Source organism: Trachurus japonicus, chromosome 16 (assembly GCF_045865225.1).
Source record: "Trachurus japonicus isolate A0001 chromosome 16, Traja_1.0".
NCBI classification, from domain to species: domain Eukaryota; kingdom Metazoa; phylum Chordata; class Actinopteri; order Carangiformes; family Carangidae; genus Trachurus; species Trachurus japonicus.
The window spans coordinates 31,971,752-31,999,343 of record NC_140922.1 but is presented as its reverse complement, the minus strand read 5'-3'; the positions used below and the strand labels follow the sequence as shown (position 1 = coordinate 31,999,343).

The 27,592-nt window shown below is 39.4% G+C and overlaps 1 protein-coding gene across 10 annotated transcripts in view; it reads left to right on the top strand.

The window, feature by feature from the left end:
* mef2d (myocyte enhancer factor 2d) overlaps positions 1–27,592 on the top strand; it is an 81,615-nt gene that overhangs the window by 32,064 nt on the left and 21,959 nt on the right. For all 10 annotated transcript variants that reach the window (XM_085803067.1, XM_085803068.1, XM_085803065.1 and 7 more), the window contains 2 exons: positions 12,179–12,410; positions 18,913–18,966. In XM_085803067.1, the coding sequence (XP_085659193.1) occupies positions 12,179–12,410; positions 18,913–18,966 (286 nt within the window). The remainder of the gene's footprint in view (positions 1–12,178; positions 12,411–18,912; positions 18,967–27,592) is intronic.

Genomic DNA, 27,592 nt, shown 5'->3' with positions numbered 1-27,592 from the left:
ACAGCTCCTCTTCTTCCCGTCTGCCAGCTCCTCTGATTGGCCGCCGGGGACGGGACGTTAACGGCAGGAAATCCCCCGTATCTTTAGACGAGGTGTTAGCAGCTGGACGGGAGGGGAAGAAAGAAAGAAAAGAAAAAACTGTTCTCTTTCTACTGAACTTTAATTTAAGATACACCATTGGAAAATGAGACAAAACTATTGGACACGAACTCTGTTACGGAGACGTTTGGAGAAAAAAAGCAGATGGAAGTTGGTGGTGTTGAGTTTATTGGGTGATTGGGAGGAAAAATAAAAGTTGAAATCGAAGTGTGAGGGGAAACTAAGGCCACGCTTTTATTTTGAAATGATCTCAGACCTGAAAATGCTCAAAACCTGAGTGAGCAGAGCAGACTGGTGTCGACAGGAAGTAAGATACAGTAGTTGTCTCTGTATCTTTTGGTCAGAATCAAAGCAAAGTTCTGCAGTTAAAACGCTGAATTTAATTTAATTTAGTCTCAGTTTTCTGTTCATACAAATGACAACACATATCAACGTTTCCAAACTAAGTCGTGTCCGTTTCAGAGATTGAAAACTGCAACATCGTGCGTACGAGACGAGAAAACGTGTTTTCTAAAACAACATCGTAGTCATGTGGATGTGGCCTGAAAGACAGAAACAGGACAGACAGAAGCTGTTGTTCCTTAGACGAATGCTGATGCAAAAACAAAACTGGACCTGCACTAAAAGCTAACAAAAAGCATAAGTTTTGTCCCTGTCTCTTCAGTTCAGTCCAGGTCGTTGGTCACTAAACTGACAGACGACAGGACTGAATTAAAGATAAATACATTAATCATTAAAATAAAAACACACAAACCAATAGAAAACACATCAACAACTGTGCAAATATTCTAATACGAAGAACAATAATACAGAGAAATGACACTTTTTGATTGAACACTGAGCTCTGTGATTGATAATCATCAGCTATGTTACATACATGCAGCGTTTTATTTGTCATCCAAGACGTATTAAGCATCAAACTTTTTTTGTTTGAACAATTTTTTATTCATTTTCCATGTCGACATACTGTATACTGTAGCAAACATGAAAATCATTATAACAAAAGACAAAATAAAATAAAAGCATACAGACAAATCAAGTGTATTCACAGTTGGCAAACAACATACTATTGACTGTATATTCAAAAACTAATAATTAGTAATTGGTGATAAATGTATTGATGAATAAATAAATAAAAATAAACCAGGACGTTTCCTTCAAATTAAAGGACATCAGTAATTTCCCTAATAGAGAGGATGAGCTTCCTCCTCCTCTTCCTCCTCCTCCTCTTCCTCACTTTAATCAGCTGGATGAGTTTGTCCTCCTCACTTCGACCCCCCCCCCCCCCTCCTTTCTGTCTGAGCAGCGACAGGAAACAGAGTCGTGGCTCTTGGCGCTCGTCGGTTGGACGCCAGCCGAACAGCCGCTAGCGTCGCAGCATCCCCAGCCCACCCCCCCCAACCCCCCCGTCACCACACCACCACACATACCCCCCCCTCAGTCCCTCAGTCCCTCTGCCAGCTCGGCCCCACCACCACCACCACCACCAGCACACCTTTTTTTTTTCACACGGGGCATCGGCAAACAGGAAGCACCCGGCGGCAGCAGCGATGCCCCCCAACAAACCCCCTCTACCCCCCCACCACCCCCCCACCACCCTCAGCTTCATAATCCCCAGCCTGACAGCTAGGGGCCGGGATATACACGCTTAATCCCACTTGTACTAAAGTACCTCCTGAGGTAGAGGAGTAGAGGAGGTGAGGAGGCCAGGAGGTGAGGAGGTGAGGAGGCTAGGAGGCCAGGAGGCTAGGAGGCAAGGCAAGGCATCTTTATTTATATAGCGCATTTCATACCAAGGCAACTCAATGTGCTTTACATAAAGACAAAACATTTAAAAAAAGAGAAGCATAAAACAGAATAAAAACAAACACTAAAAACAGAGTTAAAAGTAAAATAAAAGAAAATAGATATGAGGAGGCTAGGAGGCTAGGAGGCGAGGAGGCTAGGAGGTGAGGAGGCTAGGAGGTGAGGAGGTGAGGAGGGACGGGCCCCGAGCTCATGGTCGACCTCCGAGCTTCTTCAGCTTCTGGAAATTAAAATAAGAAACAGATCAGCTCAGTGTGAATGTGAAGGAAGGAAACAGATGGAACCACTAAATCCTATAATATAATATAATTAATAATCAATACATTCATTCAACAGCACTGAAGCGTTTACTGTTACTAAAACAACACGTTTAACTAATATAATGTTGATGGTTAGGACAGAAATTCAATATGTACGATATGAAATGATAAAACTGAGCTCTTGAACCTTCACTGTCAGATTATTAAACGTATTTAAATTCAATTTAATCTCATTTTTTGTCATGAATATTCCTGCAAATCATCATCATTTGTCAACAAGTAGAAAAACAAGAGACAAAAACAAATCAACTAAGAATATAAATGAAGCAACAGCTCGGTCCATCAGTAGATAATAATCAATAACCTGTCAATCAATCAATCATTAATATAAAGAGATTATAACTTCAGGAGTCGCTATAAGAATCTCTGGTTTCCGAGCCGCCCTCAAACGCCTCGCTACACCTGAATCACCTGCTCACACCAGGACTTTTTTTTAACACATTTTAAAATCTTTATTTCTGCTGCACGTTAAAATCAGAATCAGTGGAGGAGGAGGACGGCGGTAACCATGACGACTGGACATTACAACAAAACAGTTTCAAATCCCAGAAAACACAGAAAAGTTTATTGATGTTTAAATATATAAATAATCTTTATAATGAAGCATGAACTCACTCTGTTAAATCTTTAATTACATAAGTGTGATTAGTGGAATATGATGAAGAGACCTCATTAGCATATCGTTTACAATAATTACCTCATTCTCTGAGCACTGTGACATCATCAGCACACACACACACACACACACACACTCATCATATTTTCTGTAAACACCAACGACCTCGTCTGTGATAGGATCGGTTTTTTTTACACATTTTGTAATTTAACACCACGAGAGCAAAAATACACGCTGCTCAACTCAACTCAACTTTATTTATAAAGCCCTTTAAAACAACCACAGCTGAAACAAAGTGCTGTACATAATGGAACATATGGAAATAAGACAATGCTGTTAATAGTTAGTGTTCAGATCCTCGGACGGCGCTGATAGACTGTTTGATCTGTAATCAAGTATTAGAGAAGAGGAGGAGGAGGAGGAGGAGGAGGAGGAGTCGAGGTCAGGATGCTAAAAAATAGATAAATAAATAGATAAATAGAAAGACTTGACTTCCAGAAGTTGCTGCTGCTGCTGCTGCTGCGCTTCAGTCCCACGGCTGCAAACAAATCGGATGCGACAATCCTGAAGTTGAAGAAGGGAAATGGGAAAAAAAAAAACTTTCAAAGGCTTCCAGGACAAGAGGGAGGAGGAGGAGGAGGAGGAGAAACTAGGCCATGAGTTTAATTCATTCTGATTTACCCTTTACCATCCAGGAAACACAACCTCACACCAGCTACCAGTCGATTATTTACCCAACAGCTTCTTCTCTTCTTCTTCTTTTTCTTCTCTCTCTGCGTCCACTTTGCAATTAACCTCCTCCTCCTCCTCCTCCTCCTCCTCCTCCTCCTCCTCCTCCTCCTCTTGTCTGTCGTTAGTTTAGTTTTAGTTTAGTCTGTTTATTTCGGTCTTATAAAAACAAGTACAATAGACAAATATAAAAGTATAGATACAAAACACAACAATGCAAGACAATGCACTTTGACTGAAAAGCTGCAGGCTGAAGCATCATGAAGCTGATTTTACCTATAGCCTTCTTAAATTAACATTTTCCACTCACTCATTTTAACATTTTTTAACAGAACAAAAAAACCTGCATATTCTACATACAGCAGTTTATGAGCACACTAATTCAGTTTTATATTAATATTTTAAAATAAGTTTCTGAATGTATTAAGTGTGTTACACAGTTTGATTTCTAATTCTAGAGCAGCCGAAACGTAAACCTGTTTGTATCAGAGAGAAGAAGCTTTTAAAATTCATCATTTTAGAAAAAAAGATGGAGGTGAAGAGGGACGAAGAAGGTTTTTCTTTTCTCTTTTTCCTTTTTTCTTAGTTTTTGGTCGTTATGTCGCCCATCGCCTAGCAACCGGAGGCTGGCAGCAGCATCACGGGCGACGAGGTCCAGCCGAGAAACAAGTCGCAGCTAAATATAATAAGACAACGACAACAGCAGAGACACGTACACACACACCTGAGGAGGAGTGAAGTTTCAAACTTTATTAACACATTTCAAATTGACAAATATACAAATGTAACACATGCAAATTAACACGGACGTGGTGACATCCAACAAAACACTGAAAATCTTCAAATTATCTTGTTAAACTCTTCGTGTCGTCATAAAAAGTATTTATTTATTCAAAATTTAAACCAAAATAAAAGAATAAAACAGGGAAATACTTTTTTTTATGTTGTTGTAAAACACAAATACCTGCACAGAAAGTCGTCAGCTCGTGTCGTCAGAGAATGGAGAGATAATATATGAATTAAAATAATTACTCAGGCATGTTTATTTGTGCAAAAAATGAACTTTATAGAGTTTTTTTCAGGTTTTCATTAATGAATAAATCAGCTGTTTTATGTAAAGGTTTAAACTGACTCAACATGTGCATCAAAAATACAAATATGAATATAAAATCACAGTTTAGTGAGTTTTAAAGTGGTTTGTCTGGAGGTCAAAGGTCATCCAGCTGAAACACACTGAACTGCATCCTCCATGTTTACACACCTCCACTCCCTTAACGCTAACACACACACACACACACACACACACACACACACACACACACACCTTCATCCACCCCTCCCTCCATCGTTTACCCCCCCACCCCCTCTCCCCAACCCCCCACCCCCTCCTCCCTCCCTCTGCTTGGCCAGTGTGCAGTGGTGCAGTGCTGTTAGCTGCTGCTATCTTCACCCGCCCTGGTCACAAACACACACACACACACACACACACATGCACATGCAAAGCGCTTTGATGATGGCTGAACTTTTAAATCGCCTCGTTTTCTACTGGAAGTGATCAAATCTAAACAAAGAGATCAATAATGCTCCTTTCATTTCTAAGATTCATTCATATAAAAGTGTTTAAAAATCACAATTATTAAAGGAATGGTTCACCAAAAAATGAAATTCAGTCATTATTGTCTCAGTCTCACCCTCATGCTGATGAATACTCCGGAGTAGTTTTTTATTCCTCAAAGTGCATCTGGAGACCCAGGAGGCCGGTTCCTAGTCCAACCAAAACTTTATACTGTATGAGAGTCAATAGGGCCTGACACAAAAACGTCCATAAAACTACACAAAAACCATTTAATATTCCTCCACACTGCTCGTCCACTGCAATCCAAGTGTCCTGAAGGGAGATAGTCCAGAGTTTACCCAAAACGACGGCATGTTTAGGCTGTAAAAATGTCCTAAATGACATTGTTTCCAGTAAACTCTGGACTATCTCCCTTCAGGACACTTGGATTGTAGTGGACGAGCAGTGTGGAGGAATATTAAATGGTTTTTGTGTAGTTTTACTAAACATTTTTGTGTCTGGCGCTATTAATCTCATATAAAACTTTTGTTGGACTACGAACCGGCCTCTGGGTCTAACCCCTAACCCTGACTGAACTTCATTTTTTAGTGAACTATTCCTTTAACCTTTTCTCACTTTGATAATGCAGTGCAATATTTATAAAGAAAAAAAAGTCAAAATAACGCCTAAAATGTTGAGCTTTTCTTTAATGCCCTGTTCAAAAAAAGTTACGTTACTACTGTTCGTGTACATTTTGTACATTGAACTTTAAACTGCAATAAAATTATGAAAGATTAATATTTTTTCAAAATTCTTTTTTTATTTTTTTCATGAAAGACTGCTTGTTTAATTCATATCATGAAATCATGATTTGCAAATAAATTTAACCCTTTAAATGCCGGTTTCAATCATGTACCACTAACCGCTTATTTGAAAAATGCAATAAAATTCAATAATCAAAAATAAATTTTGACTTTGATTATTACCAGTATCACCGGCTGACCCCTCTGAATCATCACTGAGAAAATTAATTTTGGGGCATTATTACTTTTTGAGTAATGTCAGATTGAATAAAAAAGTTACGTTACTACTGTTCGTGTACATTTTGTACATTGATCTTTAAACTGCAATAAATTTATGAAAGATTAATATTTTTTCAAAATTCTTTTTTTATTTTTTTCATGAAAGACTGCTTGTTCAATCCATATCATGAAATCATGATTTGCAAATAAATTTAACCCTTTAAATGCCGGTTTCAATCATGTACCACTAACCGCTTATTTGAAAAATGCAATAAAATTCAATAATCAAAAATAAATTTTGACTTTGATTATTACCAGTATCACCGGCTGACCCCTCTGAATCATCACTGAGAAAATTAATTTTGGGGCATTATTACTTTTTGAGTAATGTCAGATTGAATAAAAAAGTTACGTTACTACTGTTCGTGTACATTTTGTACATTGATCTTTAAACTGGAATAAAATTATGAAAGATTAATATTTTTTCAAAATTCTTTTTTTATTTTTTTCATGAAAGACTGCTCGTTTAATTCATATCTTGAAATCATGATTTGCAAATAAAATTAACCCTTTAAATTCCGGTTTCAATCATGTACCACTAACCGCTTATTTGAAAAATGCAATAAAATTCAATATTCAAAAATAAATTTTGACTTTGATTATTACCAGTATCACCGGCTGACCCCTCTGAATCATCACTGAGAAAATTGATTTTGGGGCATTATTACTTTTTGAGTAATGTCAGATTGAATAAAAAAGTTACGTTACTACTGTTCGTGTACATTTTGTACATTGAAATTTAAACTGCAATAAAATTATGAAAGATTAATATTTTTTCAAAATTCTTTTTTTATTTTTTTCATGAAAGACTGCTTGTTCAATTCATATCATGAAATCATGATTTGCAAATAAATTTAACCCTTTAAATGCCGGTTTCAATCATGTACCACTAACCGCTTATTTGAAAAACGCAATAAAATCCAATATTCAAAAATAAATTTTTACTTTGATTATTACCAGTATCACCGGCTGACCCCTCTGAATCATCACTGAGAAAATTGATTTTGGGGCATTATTACTTTTTGAGTAATGTCAGATTGACTGTTTGTGACACATTTTGTTCCATAGACTTCCATTATAAATGCATTTTTTAAACCCCCCCCTTTATAAAAAAGTGAAAAAAATATTTTGTCTTAATTCTTCCATTTCTCTGCAGCAAACCTCTTGAAGTATTGTAAAAACAATGCCAATCCAAAAAAAAAAAAAAAGTATCACTAGTGTGTGTGTAAGCGTGTGTGTGACAAAATAACAGCATTTTTCTCCAATCATTAGAACATCAATCACCAGAATAGTGAGAATCATGAGGGAAAATCGTGTGTGTGTGTGTGTGTGTGTGTGTGTGTGTGTGTGTGTGTGTGTTGTGTGTGTGTGTGTGTGTGTGTGTGTGTGTGTGTGTGTGTGTGTGTGTGTGTGTGTGTGTGTGTGTGTGTGTGTGTGTGTGTGTGTGTGTGTGTGTGTGTGTGTGTGTGTGTGTGTGTGTGTGTGTGTGTGTGTGTCTGTGTGTCTGTGTGTCTGTGTCTGTGTGTCTGTGTCTGTGTGTGTCTGTGTCTGTGTGTGTCTGTGTGTGTCTGTGTGTGTGTGTGTGTGTGTCTGTGTGTCTGTGTGTCTGTGTCTGTCTGTGTGTGTGTCTGTGTCTGTGTGTCTGTGTGTGTGTCTGTGTGTGTCTGTGTGTCTGTCTGTGTGTGTGTCTGTGTGTCTGTGTGTGTGTGTGTCTGTGTGTCTGTCTGTGTGTCTGTGTGTCTGTGTCTGTGTCTGTGTGTCTGTCTGTGTGTCTGTGTGTCTGTGTCTGTGTCTGTGTGTCTGTGTGTCTGTCTGTGTGTGTGTGTGTCTGTGTGTCTGTCTGTGTGTCTGTCTGTGTGTCTGTGTCTGTGTGTCTGTGTGTGTGTGTGTCTGTGTGTCTGTGTGTCTGTGTCTGTGTGTCTGTCTGTGTGTGTGTCTGTGTGTGTCTGTGTCTGTGTGTGTCTGTGTGTCTGTGTCTGTGTCTGTGTCTGTGTCTGTGTGTCTGTCTGTGTGTGTGTCTGTGTGTGTGTGTGTTTAATGCTCATCAGTGCAGCCGGATGACACATGCGCTTTTGTGATATTGGGTGTATCTGAATCCTAAGAGCTGCCGCACCTGGGTAAACAAAACTGATGCCTACTGCAGATTGTTTACATTCTCCCAACATGCAATTGGCTGCACTCAAACTTCAAAAACTTTGTTCAGGGGCATTGGGGTCATGTTGAAATTTTCTGCGAAATTGAGGTGATAGATTTGAACCTTCAGTCACTTGTTGAAATTTCCAGCGTGTGTGTGTGTGTGTGTGTGTGTGTGTGTGTGTGTGTGTGTGTGTGTGTGTGCATGCGTGCATATGTGTGTGTGTGTGTGTGTGTGTGTGCGTGTGTGTATGAGAGAGAGAGAGAGAGAGAGAGAGAAAGAAAATGAGTGCACATGTGTATGAGAGGAGATTTACAGCCCAATTATCTGATGACACATACAGTACAAATAGACACATACACACACACACACACACACACACAATCTTGATTTGACATGAACATGCAGGCAACAACCCTATCTTTCAATTTCAGAACAAATTTGCCATTTTCGTTTTGATTTTTTTTCACAGTGGCCTACAACACAAAAATTTGACAGAAAATATGAAAATTCATTTTTTTTCTTGTTTTTTTTGTGACGGCGGTGCGTTCCTCAACGGGAAACAATGTGAAATGCATGAATCAACAAAATATTGGTAAAATTATAAAATTTGAGGTTTCTCCTTCAAAATAAATGCCAGACATGATGAAAATCTTGATTTTATCTTGCCATAACCAAGGAATAAAAAATACTGGTTTTATGGATTTTTACGTGTTTACAAATAGCATGTTATTTACATAACAATTTCAGCGTCTGTGTTTGATTACACACAGACAGACTCCTGGAAAATATTTTTTCACTTCAACCATTCTGACTGTAAGAGGTTAAACCTAGCAACACATCAAAACCATTTTTTGGAGAAAAAACTGGATTGAACTGGTTTTCAGTAATCAACTAAATAAGGATGATAATTTATAATAAAGCGTCACCATAGAGGTCAGTGGGGGAGGGGCTAAAACTTGAAATTTTTTTGATTGACATAATTTTTACAAAACTTGATGAAGTTTGCTGCAGAGAAATGTAAAATTAAAGACAAAATCATTTTTTCATTTTTTTTTAGGGTGGGGGTCAAAAAATGTGGTTTTAATGGAAGTCAATGCGTACTTTTTGTACACGAACAGTAATAACGTGACTTTTTTGATAAGTCAGTCAAAATTAAAGTGAGATGAATGAAATTCTAGAATTTCAAAGTTTATGGAAAAATACAATGTATTACAAATTTTCATTGAAATAGAACAATCACAGCCAAAGTTATCACAATAAATCACCTCAAATAGCACAAGAAGTACACGAACAGGGCATGAGGGTTAAATTAGATTTTCTTCTCAATTGGAACCGAAATCCAGTGGAAACTGATCAGAAAAGAGTCGTTTTTTCCACTTTGGCTTCTTTATTTCCTCCATAAAAACGATCCAGAGGAGGAAAAGGAGGAGGAGGGGGAGGAGGAGAAGAGGAGGCAGCAGGGATGAAGGGCAGGGAGGTGTCCTCGTCCTCCTCCCTCTGTGGTAAACTGGGTCCCACAGTACAGTGCAGCGCTGGCCCATATTCTATTAATAGAGGTTCTGCTTTCAGATTGAGTTGGAACAGGGTGAAATGGGTCGGACGGCTGGACAACCCCAGGTCCTTGGCCTTCATTTCATCCATTTATTTATTTATTTATTTATTATTATTTAATTTCCCCAGGACCGCCTGGAAAAACACGTTTTAAAGGAATAGTTCACTCAAAATTGAAATTTCACTCATTATCTACTCATTATCTCATGTGGACTAAGGGCTGGGAGAAGTTTCTCCGTGGCTTCTCTGAGTTACAGGGGGTCTCGGCGTAGCAGTCCATGTCCATATAACGGTTGCAAATGGATACCAACTGACTGTCTTCCTAACAAAAACACACACCAAAAAACATCCAAATACCTCCATGCTGCTCGTATGTAATGTCTGTCTTGTATTGAAGCCCCGGAATGCGAAATTGTCCCGAAAAAAATTAAATAAGTCTATATTTCAAGCTTGTTTTGTAGCGGAAGCTTCTCGAAGCTCCTCTTCAATACAAGACGGACATTACATACGAGCAGCATGGAGGTATTTGGATGTTTTTTGGTGTGTCTTTTTGTCACGAAGACAGTTGGTATCCATTTGCAACCGTTATATGGACATGCACTGCTACGCCGAGACCCCCTGTAACTCAGAGAAGCCACGGAGGACTCTGAAACTTCTCCCAGCCCTTAGTCCACATGAGGGGGAGGAGATAATGAGTAAGTGAAATTTGAATTTTGGGTGAACTAACCCTTTTAAAATGTAATAAATGTTGTTACAGTTAGAAACAAACTCCAGGTGCACAGGGATGAGCACACATCGGTAGGGGGGATGGGGGGGTTGGGGGATTTAGTGGAATGTGACACACACGCCATGATGAAATGTCACCAATAACCCGACGCAATAACCTGCTGCTGCAGCCGCCGCCACGTGTTTTAACCTGGCATGAGGCGTGAAAGGAGACACGCAGCTTCCTGGCCTTTTACACCGAGTCACTGTGCATGTTCAGACTGAGCAGAGTGTGTGTGAGAGAGAGAGTGAGTGTGTGTGTGTGTGATAAGTTTTTGTGAAGAGCTAATTTCCAAAACCTTTTAAGTTTTTTTCACCGACTCAGGTCCAGTTTTAATGACCCGGCCTTTTAATCAGATTGGAAGTCGATCAGAAATAAACACACAACGTGCTGAGAGTGAATCTCTTCTTGGCTCGAATGTTTTTCAAAATAAGAGTCCTATTCTTCTCTAGTTTCTTTTTGACAAACATGAAAAGAAATATTCTCAGCACCAAGAGATCATGTGTGTTTTTTATTGGTAAAATATGAACAGGCTGATTCAATTTAACTTTATTGTGACAAAACAGCATGGCGAGGGTCTTTTATTTTGGAGGATTTTTTTTTTTAAGAATTAGAAAATAAAACAGATTTTCAACAAGATAGATAGATAGATAGATAGATAGATAGATAGATAGATAGATAGATAGATAGATAGATAGATAGATAGATAGATAGATAGATAGATAGATAGATAGATAGATAGATAACTTTATTAATCCCCAAGGGGAAATTTAAAATGTCATACTGTAAGCAGCAGCAAAGGAAAAAAAAAACATGACAATGGAGAGAAAACTACACAGATCGTGAAACACTGAAGTAATATACACTAAAAAAAACGTAGTGTATTAAAACACAATAATAAATCAAAGTTAACTACAGTATTTTAGATGTGCATTCACTTTTATTCACACTATAACCTCTTAAAACACTTTTTGGTGTTGATATTTAACAAAAATAAGATTTCGGAAAAAAACAAAAAAATCCTCCATATTATAAAATCATTTTGAGGCACTGAGCTGTAAAATTGTCAATTTTTGATATGATATAATTTTACCCTGTTTTAGACATAAATCAACTTTTTTCACGCCTTTGTATTTTGAAACAATAATGAAACGATAATAAAAAAGAAAATTGTCGAAAGTTTAGAAATTATCTTTGGATTTTTCACATTTGCCGCAATTTTTTGTGAAATTAAAATGATAATATTGAACTTTTGAGGGTCAGAATTGATTATGTATAATTTGAGAGTTTTAAGGTGCAGAATGTTTCATAAAATATAATATAATAATAGGCTGTAAGAATGTATTGATTAGGGGTGAACGTGGTTTTGGAAACAGTCTCTTCCTGTTGTGATCGGCTGCTTCTCTGCCGATCAATAACTCATCACCTGTGTGTGTGTGTGTGTGTGTGAGTATGACATCATCCACGCAGCTCGCTCTAAGCCCCTCCCCCCTCTTCCTTCCTTCTCTCCACCACAGTCCACAGTCCCTCAGCCGACCTTCTCCATGCCCGTCACCGTGCCCGTGTCCAATCAGAACGCAGCGGCGGCGGCGGCGCTCCAGTTCAGCAACAACCCCGGCGGCGCCTTGGTAACCACCACCTCCTTCGTCACCTCCACCCTCACAGACCCCCGCCTCCTGTCGCCACAGCAACCGGCCCTGCAGAGGAACACCGTGTCGCCAGGGTTACCGCAGCGACCAGCCAGCGCAGGTAAGAGAAAGACAGACAGACGGCGGTGAAAACTGTGAACGACACGTTTGCGGCTGTGAAGTCAATGATCTGTGTCTGAACGCTCGTCTGGAAACGTTAACGTCACTTTGAAATAAAATGAAGCAGAAGAAAAAACTTCTTCAAAACAAACAAAGAGGAAAAAAGAGGCTGCACCGCCCACACGGTTTGATTGACAGGTGTTGTGTTGTGTTTGAAAGATAAATAGACTCTGGTTCGTCTGTCACACGAATGTTGAAAGTTACAAAAAGATAAAAAATAATTACAACAGCAGCTTTATTTATACAAACCCTTCAAAATGAATTTTTAGAATAAAAACAGAAATGCAAATAATAAAATCCAAACTAACGCATACAATAAAAACAGTGATAAAAGTGAGTTTGAAGAAGATTTAAAGGTATAGTTCAACATTTTGGCAAATTGTTACCAGACAGAGTTGTTTTAGAGGTAAATCCAGAGACTGCTTGATGAAAAACTGTCCCTGAAGGCAACGTGCATCAGCGGTTTTGCATGAATTTCCCTCTAAAACAACTCTCTGGTAACATTGTGTTATTATCTCATAGCGTGGTGAATGTGCAGGTCACAACTTGTCCACCAGAGCGTTGTGGAGTTGTTGGATTGTGTATTTGATGAGTTTGATGAGGGAAACCAAGAAATCCCATAATGAGCCTCCGTAGCGTAGCTCTGAGCAGCTCACGGCTCTGCTCCGGCGTTCTAAAAATAGCTTGCACCGACAATTAAAGGTAACGAACCTACTGCTATGACTAATAGGGATTATGGCAATGGGCCAATTTGCCAAAATGTTGGACTATCCCTTTAAAATGAGATATAAACTTATAGAAGAAGTATTTATCTAAACCGTATTACTTACAAAGCAAGATCCAAAAAGTTGCTGCACTAATTTGCATATAAAATGCTATAAATCTGCTAATTAGCATGTTAATGATGTCTGTGTCTGTTAGCATTTAAGCGTAGGTATATTGGAGCTATATATAAACTAGTAATTACAGTAGAAAGTTGAACAAGGTTGCTGTGCTAATTAGCATATTCATAATATCATTGTCCAGTACATTTAAGTCTCTATATGAACTAAAGATATAAATGATATGGAAAGTAGCTTAAACTTCTCTAAAAAAGTTGCTTCACTAATTATCATGTTATTGATCTCAGTGTCCAGAACCTGACAGTTTAATAACAGGCAACTGAAAGAAGCTAAAATGGCTAATTAGCATATTCATGAGGTCATCACAGGACACAACGAGGCCTCCGAGCTCAGTTTTATGGAAAGTTAAACTAAAGTTTGTCCCAAAAACAGTAAAAAAAAAGTGAGCAGGACGCAGTAGAAACGACCAAGGGTGAAACTCCATCACTCAGTCACTCAGTAGGTCGACCTGACAACACACACACACACACACACACACACACACACACACACACACACACACACACACACACACACACACACACACACACACCCAGCCAGATGTGGGTCATGTTCAGATGCAGCTGCAGCAGCTGTCGACCCGTCGTCTCTTCTCTTCGTCCCAGTTTTCACACTTCACCGTCGTTATGATGTCGTTGTCGTTGTTGTTGTTGTTTTTTTTTGCTCCAAACTGTTGGAAAAATGTTTCTGATCGAACGAACAAATACAGCACTGACCTGGTTGTCAGGGCAACGCAGGTGGACTGAAGACATGTTTCATTAGTGGGATGGATGGATGGAGAGACCGACGCACAGACGGATGGATAGATGGACTGACAGATTGATGGACTCAGGATACAGTAGATAGATGGAGGAAATGATAGATGGATAAAGGGGTTGCTAGATGGATGGACAAATTGATAGATAGATAGATGGATAGATAGACGGATGGATAGATAGACGGATGGATGGATGGATGGATGGATAGATAGATGGATAGATAGATGGATGGATAGATAGATGGATGGATAGTAGATGATAGATAGATGGATAGATGGATAAAGGGATCGATAGATGGATAGATGGACGGATGGTTAGATGGATGGATGGATAGATACAGTAGATGGATAGATAGACGGACAGACGGATGATAGACGGATGGATGGATAGATACATAGATACATAGATAGATAGATAGATAGATAGATAGATAGATAGATAGATAGATACATAGATACATAGATACATAGATACATAGATGGATAGATAGATAGATGAATAGATAGATAGATACATAGATACATAGATGGATAGATACATAGATAGATAGATAGATAGATAGATAGATAGATAGATAGATAGATAGATAGATAGATAGATGAATAGATAGATAGATACATAGATACATAGATGGATAGATACATAGATAGATAGATAGATAGATAGATAGATAGATAGATAGATAGATAGATAGATAGATAGATAGATAGATAGATAGATACATAGATGGATAGATACATAGATAGATACATAGATAGATAGATACATAGATAGATGGATAGATAGATAGATAGATAGATAGATAGATAGATAGATAGATAGATAGATAGATAGATAGATAGATAGATAGATAGATAGATAGATAGATAGATAGATGGATGGATGGATGGATAGATAGATAGATAGATAGATAGATAGATAGATAGATAGATAGATAGATAGATAGATAGATAGATAGATAGATAGATAGATAGATAGATAGATAGATAGATAGATAGATAGATAGATAGATAGATAGATAGATAGATAGACAGACAGACAACAGTGTTTTTCTCAGTCAGTGTGTTAGTCAGTGTGTTGGTGTGGTGTTTACCCAGCATGCACCTTGCTGTCAGTGCCACCTGCTCAGGTGAGCTGCTGCTGCTGCTGCTGCCTCTGTCTGTGTGCTGGTGATTTATCTACCCAGCATGCACCTTGTTGTTGCCCCTCCCCCTCTGACTCTAACAGGATTTGTGGCCCATTTCTTTGTCTGAGACAAGGTTACTTATCGAGCTTTGTTCCGACCAGTGTAATCTCATTGTAAGTCAGAGGGTGGTGATGTAACGAGCAACAAACGCATTACGCCGTCTTTCACAACGGGCAGGAGGGTTTCACATGGCACAGTAATGGACGCAACCATCCCTCCCTCCCTTTCTCCCCCCTCTTTCTCCCTCTTCCCCTCTGCTACAGTATGCACCTTACATTACCAGAGATGTCTTGGGTTCGTGGTCGTTTTTATTTTTTCCACGTGTCGCTCCACGTCCAGATATTTCTCATTCAACCCCGACGACGACCCCCGACCGGTTACTGAGTGACTGAGCCAAAACAATAACACATGACTGAATCTCAAAACCACGAAAAGGGAAAAGAAAATGTTAGCAGATTTTTCAAAAATTCCCATCTGTAAAAAGTGAGAATAATGTTTGAAACAAGATAAATAAATAAAATATATATGTATAAAGATAATATATTGTTGTGTGGCGTGATAACTCTGAGTTATTTAACATGTTTCTGTTGAGTCAAAGTTAATTATACTCACACAGATTAAACTGTTGTAAAGCAGAGCTCATTTCTATAGAGAGAAAACATTATAAACTTATATTAACTCATTGAGTGCCAGACCTTTTATAAAATGGTCAGTGCCAGGTGCCAGCGTTTTGGGGCATTCTGAGTAATATGTAAAGACCCAGAGAGTATTTTGTATTATGACTCTGAAAACACCAAACAGCTCAAAGGAAAGAGGAGACTCTCTATATAACTAGGGAAAAAAAACATTTGTTTGTACCTTGTTCCATTCTTGATTTATCTTAAGTTGAATAGAGCCTGGTTGAACCAAAAAGACCACTTTTTTTCTAGAAAGCTGAGAAAAATGCATTTTTGTGAAAGAGAGTCTCTCAAGAAAAACAGTGATTTATCCGTTTTAATTTTGGCTTCAAAAACATGTAAGACCTCTGAAAATTTCATTTCACATGTTTTTTCATTGAACAAAAAAAAAAAAAAACTAAAATACAACAAGTAGGAGTCTTACTCTGCAGAGTGATGCCTGCTCTCCTACTCCTCCTGCAGTTGCTGCCCCCTCACCCCGATCCTAACCCCCTCCTCTCCCCCCCTCTCTGCCCCTCTCCTCTCCTCCTTCTCCTCCTGCTGCATCGTCTCTGAAGTAGGGAGGGAGACGTCGTGGCGTCTTCAGCCTCTCGCTGATCTCTCGGTTCGTCGTCACGACGTCGGTTTACAGCAACTGGTGAAACTGATCCGCTTTCGCTTCTGCATTTCGGTGCTGATCATCTAGATGAGTTTACCTTTCCTGCCTCCTCTGATCACTTCATGCTGGAGCTATGCTAATAGCACCGTAGCTAAGCTTCCTCCAGCTCCACGTTACACTTGTTCCAGGCTCTGCCTGTCGTTTTCCTCTAGAAATAGAAACTTTTCCCAACTTTGTTATCTCTGTACCGATCGCACTCGTCTTCTCCTTCTTCTTCACTTCTTGCTCTGATCTACAGTCTTCTTCGTTCTACACATCCCAGAAGCCCCAAAATTACTCACAGTGTGCGCAACAGCGTCCCCATTTACCAGCCGCAGAAAAGTGCATTTGACGTATATATACGTCAATGGCACTCAAGCGTTGGATTTTGATTGACGTATATATACGTCAATGGCACTCAATGAGTTAACAAAGATTCACAGGAAGAGATTTGTTTTTGGTCTTTGAATAAGAACTGTTAAAAAAGAATAATGAAAATAAATGTAGGTATATAGTTTATGTACTTAAAAGTGAGCTAATTATTGAGTAATTGTACAAAATATAGAAGAAAAAGAGATAAAATTGAATAAGGAAAAGAAAGTAGGAGTAGGATTAGTCTGAATCAAAGAGAAATATAATATAAAAAAGTTTAGTCACCTCAGATTTTCTCTTTTCCTGAAACCTCCTTGTTAACAGTTAATAATAGATAAATATAATTTGCTCTGTATTAGATCCTCATTAGCTGTGCTCTAAAGCACCACTATGTTAAACACTACATTTAAAACATACATTTACAATCATGACATAAATAAGACAAGAAAAGTCGACAAAAACTTACATTAAATCTTTACAATACGTATAAATAATCACTCTAAATAAAAAAAAACATACATAAGACACTCTAATGTACAGTGGTTATGAAATAAAAAGGCAAAACAAATCCAAGTGACGACAACAAAATATTATAATACGTCCAGATCATATAATTTACATGATGAACCAGTTTATATTATTTACAGTGAAACCAAAACAATGAGCTGCTGATGATTAAACCTCTGTGGGTTTATCACAGATTTATACATGATAATTAATTCCTTAGCACAGCCTTAAACATGTCGGTGTGATCGTAGCAGCTTTCGCCCAAAAGCTCATTTACACCTGCAACAACTAAAACTAAAACTGAAAACATCTAATGAGTTAACAAAAAAAAAAACACTACATCAAATATCCAAAGTTGTCTTTAAAGCAGATGTTTTATTATATATGTTTTATTTAACTGTTCTTCATCGAAACTGTGAGATTGAAATGTTGTTTATATGTTCATAATGGTTTTATTATCACTGGATTATGAATCCAAATGACAGTATTTACTATATATGATGGATTATGTGTCTAAATTGTTATTATAATGTTTTAAAATTACAATATTACTGTGATATTTGTGTCAAAAAGCTCTGGTTTTCTTTCTATCAACCCATTTCACAATATTACTTTGACAGTCACACAGGAAGCCGATGGGCCTTTTTTCTTCCAGCTACAGTACGCTCCTGAATATGAAAGTTAAACATCTTGTATTTGTAAAACTCCTGTGGGTTGAAGCTCAGGTTAATAATCAGTCTGTGATATTTGAATATGAGATAAGTAGCAGAGCGAAGTGGAGGAAGCTGCTCCGCTCTTTATTACAGATTAAACCGCTGCTGCTCCATTGAAACCAATTATGGTTCTTCACACGCCGAGGAGCGTTTCAACAGCAGCAGCACTTTTTAATGACGCACTTGATTTAATGATGTTCTTCATGGTACAAAGAGGAGATCTGCACTTAGATCTGTTTAATGGGGTTTTTATTTTATATACAGTATTTTATTAGGAGTGGGAGAGAAAAAATCGATTCACATAAATATCGCGATATCTTTTTTGACGATTTTTTTTTTTTTCTAATTGTTTTAAATATTGTGCAATGTGCATTTGTTAACCTTTTTTACATACAGAAAGTACAGGTTTTGAAAAGGGTTTAAGTTCACTTTATAATGGAGTATGTTCATTTATAGGCTCCTACAGTATTTGTGTGCAGATAAATGTTAAAAATGCTAAAGACTAAAAATCGAGAGAATCGGCAATATCGTAGAATCGCAATTTAAAATCGCCATCCAAAAAATCGTAGAAGAATCGAATCAGGAGAAAAGCATATCGTCCCAGCCCTAGTATTTATTATTATTATTATTATTATTATTCCTATTATTATGATGATCACATGTACTGATCGTGGTGTGTTTACTGTCCTAGGTGCTCTGTTAGGAGATATGGGGAATTCAAATGGAGCGTGTCCGAGTCCAGTCCGTAAGTGAACCTCACCCTCATGTCATGCCGCACATTTTTTGTGAAGCAATGACACACACACACACACACACACACACACACACACACACACACTCATGAACACACACACTCATGAACACGTACACACACACGTACACACTGCAGCAGGTCGTCTTCCCGTCTCTCTGCTTTTGAAGGGAAATGAGTTGGAGTCGGAGCGGTGCAGAATATTTCTCTGTGTGGCAACAGGCTGCGACGCTCATGAAGCACGAAGGCACCTGTCGCCACGCCGACAGCTGACGGCCGCCGCCGCCCGCCACCACCGCCGCCACCGTGGCACAAGCTGCTTGTAAACAGTCCAAAGAACAGAACGGGTTTCAGGTTGTTGAGCATGAGACACAGACACAGAGATACAGAGAGAGACATGGAAACTCCTCAGCTGCTTCTGTGCAGCTCATAAAAACCAGAACTGAACTCTGAGTTAGAAAATCATTTTGTCTTTGCCTCAGATTGTCAGATTTAATGTCAAATTCACTTCTGTTTGTCACAATAATCAAAGTTTTAGTGCGACTCCATCGTGAATTATTTGTTAGATAGATTTTATTTGTTATAGTTTGGAAAAAAACCCTCGACAGACGAGCTCCTCGTGAGGAGAAATGTTTACACGAGGCACAAGGACGGGGGTTTTATTGGGAGGACGACTTTTATGGTGTAGGAGGAGAATTTAGGGAACTGTTCCTTTAAGGAGAAGAAGAAGAATTCAGGTCGTGACCGTTAAAAATTTCCCGTCTAATCAGAATAAATTTCCATTTAGTTTCACTTCTTTCACTCTGACGTTGGCTCGTTTCACTTCTTCCTGTTTGGTAGAAGAGAAGAGAAGAGAATATTTTCTTTTTCTTTTTCTTTTTTTTATTATATTGCATCAGCCAATCAGCAGCCGGCGGTGACATCATCGACGTTAAATCAACACGTGTTTGGACAGCTGCAGCTGTTGGAGCAGAAACATTTCACTGTGACGTTACAAAATAATGAGGACGAATAAAAAACTGTTAAACACAAACATTAAAACTTTATTTATGAGTTAAAGCTAAAGAGTTTTTTATATTCTCAAAATCTTAGCAAGAATATTTGTCTTATTTCTAGTCAAAATGTCATTTCTAGTCAAAACTAATCTCATTATACTTAAAATAAGACTCATCACATAAAAAGTAGCTTGTTTTTAGACACTTTTTACCTCTTTCTAGCATATTTTCACTTGAAATATGTAGAAAAATCTGATAGTGGAGCAAGTTTTTCTTCACTGGCAGATTTTTCTACTTATTTCAAGTGAAAATTAGTTTGAAACAAGTGAAAATGATCTAAAAACAAGTTAATTTGTAGGTGATGAGTCTTATTTTAAGTGGAAAGAGATTAGTTTTGACTAGAAATGAGACATTTTGACAGAAGAAATAAGAAAAAAACAAATATTCTTGGAAAGATTTTGAGTTTTTTACAGTGGTCAGTGAACGCACCACCGTGTGTTTCCCACAGTAACGTCTGATTTTTAACCATTAAACCTCCTTCAGTCCACTCCTCCCCCTCCCCTCTCCCTCCTCCCTCCCTCCCTCCTCCCATCCTGTCGCTCTCAGCTGTTCCCACTCGTCTCCTCTCAGGAATAATCTCCCGCCCCACCCCACTCACCCCCTCCCCCTCCCCTTCCCCCTCCCCTCGCCCAACTGTCCCTCGTCTTGGCACCGGCGTCTCCTCAGAGGTGACTTTGACACTGGACAGAGCTCCCCCCTTAAATCCCATTAGCCAGGACAGATACTGCCAGGCTGCCTGTAGTAATAGATATGGTGTGTGTCTTTGTGTGTGTGTGTGTGTGTGTGTGTGTGTGTGTGTGTGTGTGTGTGTGTGTGTGTGTGTGTGTGTGTGTGTGTGTGTGTGTGTTCCCATATTCACTTGATCAACATATTGTCTCAGAAATCAATACATTACATTAACTCTCTGCAGCGGCAGTGGAGCCAACTCTCTATATTGATATTAGTCTTTTAGTTTTTTTCTTTTTTTTTGGTTTATTTATTTATTTATTTATTTTTGGTCCGTGGTTATTAACGATAACGACTTCCTGTGAATCGATCGATGCTCAGGTGCAGTAAAGTAAGTAAATGTCAGACTGAGTGCACTGATGCCTCCTGCTGGTTGAAATCAGTAACACACGTTTAGCTGTGATCTCAATCTGGATGGAAAACGCCGGCAGGTCAAACTGCATTTACACGTAGCTGTGTTTGTATTGAATTAAATTAAATTGAATTAATTTATTTAGAGTAACAAAACAACCAGGGTTTAGGATTATCATAACGTTGCTGCTCGGTCTCCATGGCGACTCCTAACTAAAGAATATAGATCTGTATTGATGGATTTGAGCTTCAGTGGACCAGATGAGGATTTCCATCAGGTTTTTGTTGTTGCAGCAAGGAACTGTGGGTCGGCATCGTCTCCTTTTCCTTTACCAAAGGAAGAAGGTCCAGAGGAAAACAGACTTTTATCTTCCTCCTGGATTTCTTATTATTATTATTATTTTTATTTCCAGCAGACTTAAGTTCACTGCTGCCTCCTACTGGTCGAAAACAACAACACATTTGTTTTCTCCAAATGGAAAAAATCAGCGTATAATGCAGTGGTTTCCAACCTTTTTTGGCTCGTGACCCCATTTTGACATCACAAATTTCTGTCGTCAATCAAGATGCGTCAGCTCCGATATTTTTATACGCTGCTTTTTTTATATATATATATATATATATATTTATAATTGATAAAGTGAAAGTATAGAATACAGTTGTTTAAGACTGTGTGTGGTGTTTTTAATCATAATTTTAAAAAGAAAAATTAGTTAAGAAATATTTTTATCAGTAATTTTTTCCAATTACTAGACATTCGACCCCCAGGTTGAAAAACGCTGGTGTAATGAGTTTATTTAGTCAGAAAAATACATTTAGACAGGTGAATGTACGTATGAACGTATGGAGTGACGAAGTCGGAGCTTTACACCTGTGAGTGAATCACCTGAGACACATTGAACAGGTGTTTTGCCTTATATTACTTTAACAACGCTTTGCAGAGAGAAGAGTTTTATTCTGAAATGCTTCACTTGATCTGACTCATTGACTTGAATCTGAGTCGACATGTTCCTGCACTTTCTCCTAGTTTCACTTTTTATTTTTATCAGGTGTTTTGTAGAGTTTTAAAGTCGACTTCATCACGTTTGAGTCCAGACGAGCAGAGATCAGAGATTCACTCCGTCTCTATCAACAATAATCTGATTTAGTTTTTAGTTTTAGTCGTATCAACAACAGGAAGTAGAGTAGAGCAGCGTAGCTTAGCGCCGCCTTGTGGCTGCTCTGTGACGATGAGTGAAGTCGATGTCAGACGAGACTCGCTGATGAAGTGATTAAGTTTTTCCTCGTCTGTGTGTGTGTGTGTGTGTGTGTGTGTGTGTGTGTGTGTGTGTGTGTGTGTGTGTGTGTTCAGTCCGTGCGTCTCCCTGTTGCAACAGTCACGAATGGAAACATGAAACCTCCTCAGGTGACCTGATCCACCACGAGCTCTTTGTCCTTCATCCCTCTCTCTCTCTCTCTCTTCCTTTCTTTTTCTCCTCTTAGATCCTTCTCTTCTCTTTCTTTTTTTACTCTACTCTTTCATTTCTTCTCCTCTTTTCCCACCTCTCCAGCATCTTCCTTTCCTCCCATCCCCTCTTCTTCTTCTTCCTCTCTCTCCTCCTTTACTGTCGTCTTCTCCTCTTCTTCTCTTCTTCCTCCTCTCTCTCCATCTTCTCCTCCTCAGTTCATGTCCAACTTTTCTCCTCTTCCTCCTCCTCCTCCTCCTCCTCCTCCTCCTCTCTTCTGATCTGTCGTTCTCAGCTGTTGTCCAGGGACTCGGGGCTTCGGGAATGTCACCATTGACGTCACCCAGCATTCCTCACATTCCCACGCCCAGCCTCGCGTAATAGGAGACATCACACACACACACACACACACACTTTTACTCACACACACACACACACACACACACACACACTCTCTCACACACACACACACACACACACACACACACACACAGAGAGAGCAGCAGCAGCAGCACATGTAAAGGCCACAGAGACAAACATATAAACAGTCAACGTTATGTATAAATACGTCACCGTGCTGCCGTGACTCACCGACTCTCAGAAGAGGAGTGTGTGTTTGTAAACTACACACACACACACACACACACACACACACACACACACACACACACACACACACACACACACTCACACTCATGCAGACTCAGTTTTTTAAAAAACCTTTAACTCTTTTAGTTCATTAAACCCTGAAAAGACACTGAAGAATAATTGGTGAAAGGTAAACGAGGGAGCAGGGAGGAGGATGGAGGGAAGAAAAGAGGTGGAAAGTGGGAGATGGAGGAAAGAGAGAAAGAAAAAAGGAAAGGAAAGAAGAATGAGCTAGGAAGTGACTGAGAGAAGGCAAGGCAAGGCAAGGCAAGGCAATTTTATTTGTATAGCCCGTTTTTACAAACAGTTTGTCTCAAAGGGCTTTACATGGCATCGTAACAACATCCTCTGTCCTTAGACCCTCACATCGACTGAGGAAAAACTCCATGGAAACCCTTTTAACAGGGAAAAGTCGGAGAAACCTCAGGGTGAGCAACAGAGGAGGGATCCCTCACCCAGGACGGACAGACGTGCAATAGATGTTGTTACAGACAGGAGAAGAAGAAGGGAGGAAGGATAGATGTGGGAATAAGGGAAGGGAAACTCATGGGAAGGTAAAGAAGGAGGTGGGAAAAGAGAAAGGAGAGAAAAGGATGAAAGGAGGTGGAGAAAGAGAGAAGGAGGTAGGGAACGACAGAGGGACGAGGAGACAGGAGCGTTGTGTTCATGTCCCGTCTCCATCCTTCCCTCCATCCTCCTCCCCCTCCTCCTCATCTCCTTTCCTGTTCCCTCACTCCTTCCTTATCTCCTCCCTCCTCTCTCGTCTGTTCAGTCTTAAGTCTTTTATTCTTCTTTTTCCCTACCTCCTTCTCTCCACCTCCTTTCATCCTTTCCTCCTTTATCTTTTCCCACCTCCTTCTTTCCATTTTTTACTTCTTGTTTCATCCCTTCTTCCCACATCTATCCTTCCTTCCTTCCTTCTTTTCTCAGTCATTAGCTCATTCTTCTTTTTTGATTTCTAACTCATCCTCCTTCCTTTCCTCTCCTCTCTTCTCTTCTACCTCCCTTTCTCTCCTTTTATCATTTCCCTCTTTCCTCCATCTCTGTCCCATCTTCTTCTTCTTTCACCTCGTTTCTTCTCTCCATCCTCCTCCTTCTTTTACCTTTCACTTCTTTTTATTCCGTGCCCCTGTTTTACTTTTCTCCTCCTCCTCACCACCCCCTTTCCTGTTCCCTCACTCCTTCCTTATCTCCTCCCTCCTCTCTCATCTGTTCAGTCTTAAGTCTTTCTTCTTTTTCTCTATCTCCTTCTCTCTTTCTCCACCTCCTTTCCTCCTTTCTCTTTTCCCACCTCCTTCTTTCCATTCTTTACTTCTTGTTTCATTCCTTCTTCCCACATCTATCCTTCCTTCCTTCTCTCAGTCACTTCCTAGCTCATTCTTCTTTCCTTTCCTTTATTTTTCTCTCTTTCCTCCATCTCCCACCTTCTTCCTCCTTCCCTCCTTCCTGACTCCTCCCTCTGTCCCATTTTCCTCTTCCTTTACCTCTTTTCTTCCCTCCATCCTCCTCCCTGCTCCCTCGTTTACCTTTCACCTCTTTTTTTTAAATTCCTCCGCCCCAGTTTTACCTTCCTCATAATTTCTCCCCCTTCCCCTCCCCCTCTTCACCTCCTCTCCTGTTCCCTCACTAACTCCTTCCTTCCTTATCTCCTTCCCTCCTCTTTTTTATCATTGTGGATAAAAACTTGTTTGGTTTATTCACTGAACTCCTCTTTCTTCTTTTTCCCTCCATCACTCCATCCTCAAACCTCCTCCTCCTTTCTCCTCCTTTCTCCTTCCCGCCATTCTCCCCCTCTCCCTCCCTTCCTCCTTCCCCCCTCCTCCCACTGAGCTGATAGCAGAGGTAGTGTTCGCTTGTTGTTGTTGTCAGGTCAGTTTATTGTGTGTGTGTGTGTGTGTGTGTGTGTGTGTGTGTGTGTGTGTGTGTGTGTGTGTGTGTGTGTGTGTGTGTGTGTGTGTGTGTGTGTGTGTGTGTGTGTGTGTGTGTGTGTGTGTGTGTGTGTGTGTGTTTCCCTGGAGTGTGTGTGACTGAGATAAAGCAGAGTCACATGCCGCTGTCGTCTGGAGGCGGCGTCATGGAGAACTGCTATCTGCTATCACACACACACACACACACACACACACACACACACACACACCCTGACTGTGCCTGTCTGAGGGGAATACAGTGTGTGTGTGTGTGTGTGTGTTGGGAAAGTCCCCGCTTCACACACACTCTGTTTTAAACCTCGGACTGCAGCCGCGCCCCGACGCTGCTTCGGTAAAACTACAATAAAAATAAAAATCAATAATTCATCCTTAAAGCAGAAGTAAGCGATCCCGTCGTTTTGGCTAATGCTGCGTTCCAGGCAGGCTTTTGAAACCGTAAATTACAGCTTCAAGTCACAACTTACGACTTTGTAGCGTTCCAGGCAACCTGTAACTCGTGTTTTTCCGACCTGTTTTACCTGTGAAAGTCACTATAACGGCCACTCGTAACTTCCGACCGGTGAACTCGTACCAGATCGAACTGGTACGACTTCACAGGTCGGAAAAACACGAGTTACGGGTTGCCTTGAACGCACCATAACTTCTTGTCAGCCGATGGAGTTAGCAGCCCCCGCCCTCGTCATGGATCTATTGGTCCTCGTCCCTACGTCACCACATTCAGGCGCATCCCTTGGCTGCGCACAGAGAGGACCGCCCCTTTATGCCGTTCTCTCTCCTCATTGGATAAAAACTGTAGGATACGAGAAAAGTTTTCTCCTGGGCTCAGAGCAGAGCAGAGGGACTGACAGACCCGTGTTTCAGACCAAACACTCTATGTAAGTGATTGCTGTCGGAAGATAGAACTATTTAAGACTTATATTAACACAAAAATATCACTTACTTCTGCTTTAATATATAAAAACTCACAAGTCCAGGAAACAGTAAAAGACGAAAACGCATAAAACACACGACGACACACTGAGGCTCTGAGCTGTCACCGAGGCCTCGTCAGGTCGTCAGGTCGTCAGGTGACATCGTTGTTCTTGATTTCTATGGAAACGAGCGGCCAATTAAAAAGTTTGTCTGAGAGGGAAGGAGCTGTAAATATATTATATACTGTATATTGTCATAATTAAAGGAAAAATGCGGTGACGTTGTGTCATGTTGTTTCCACTATAACTCTGATGTTAACTGTTGTTTCAGTCTCGCTTCAAAAGAACGAGTTCAAAGTTCAGTTCATGAAGATAAAAAATGAACTGATTCATGTTCATGGGTTCAGTTTTAGTTTGTTTTCTGAATAAATAAATAAACTGCTGCTCTTTCTTCTCTCTCCATCAATAAATCACTGAACCACTGAAGAGTCACAGACTTAAGTCACATTTAACTAAAAACATGAACTAATACTGATATTTATATTATTTAACCTTTAAAACGTTGAGTTTTGTTCTGCTAAAAGTAAAAAAAAAACATCAGTCGTTTAGCTTTACTGCATTTAAAAAGTCTGACTATTGATTATATCTAGTAACTATGATGTAATATACAGTAATTGAATACATATCAAGAGCTGTTGATTAAATTAATTAAATTAAAAAGAAAGTTTCTGAAATAAAGTAATTAACATTTACTAAATAGGTGAAATTGATTTGTATTTATTAGTAATAATCACTTTATTGATCTAATCAATATCTCACCTTCTTGTCGTTATTGGAGTTTAATTAAATGTAGTTCAAATACATTCAACCTGATGGAAACACTTTTGCATCTGATTCATCTCTTTGTTTGTTCACAAAACAAACTTCGGCAGTTTTAGATGTGTCGTCTGTACCGTCTGTTACCGTAGCAACATGCCGCTGATTCTGGGCCGTTTCCATGGAGACCGTCCTGGTTCAGGTTCATCACTTCACTTCACTTCATCATCACAAACTGAAACTGATTCATCCAGAGTTCAGAGTTCATGAATCCTACATAACTCTGCAAAAAAAATGTGGATTCATCCGCCGCTGAAAGTAGTGGTAACACTTTACTTGAATAGGTATTCATAAGATTGACATAACACTGTCATAAACATCAATGAATACTTATGACAGCTGTCGTTAAGTGTCATTCGGTAAGTTATGACACTTTTGATGCAAAGTTGACATTGTTTGAGATGTTTTTGTTCTGACAACTTTATTGTTTATTGTTAATTTAAACTGTCATAGCAGACCTAATTGCCAAACTTTATTTAAAATTATGTCAAGTTCTCATAACAAGGACATCTCAAATAATGTCAACTTTGCATCAAAAGTGACATAACTTACCGAATGACACTTAACCACAGCTGTCATAAGTATTCATTGATGTTTAGTACATTCAAGTAAAGTGTTACCAAAGTCAGGGCCGGCCCCTGGCATAAACACTCTACGTGGTTGTTTAGGGCCACAGCCGT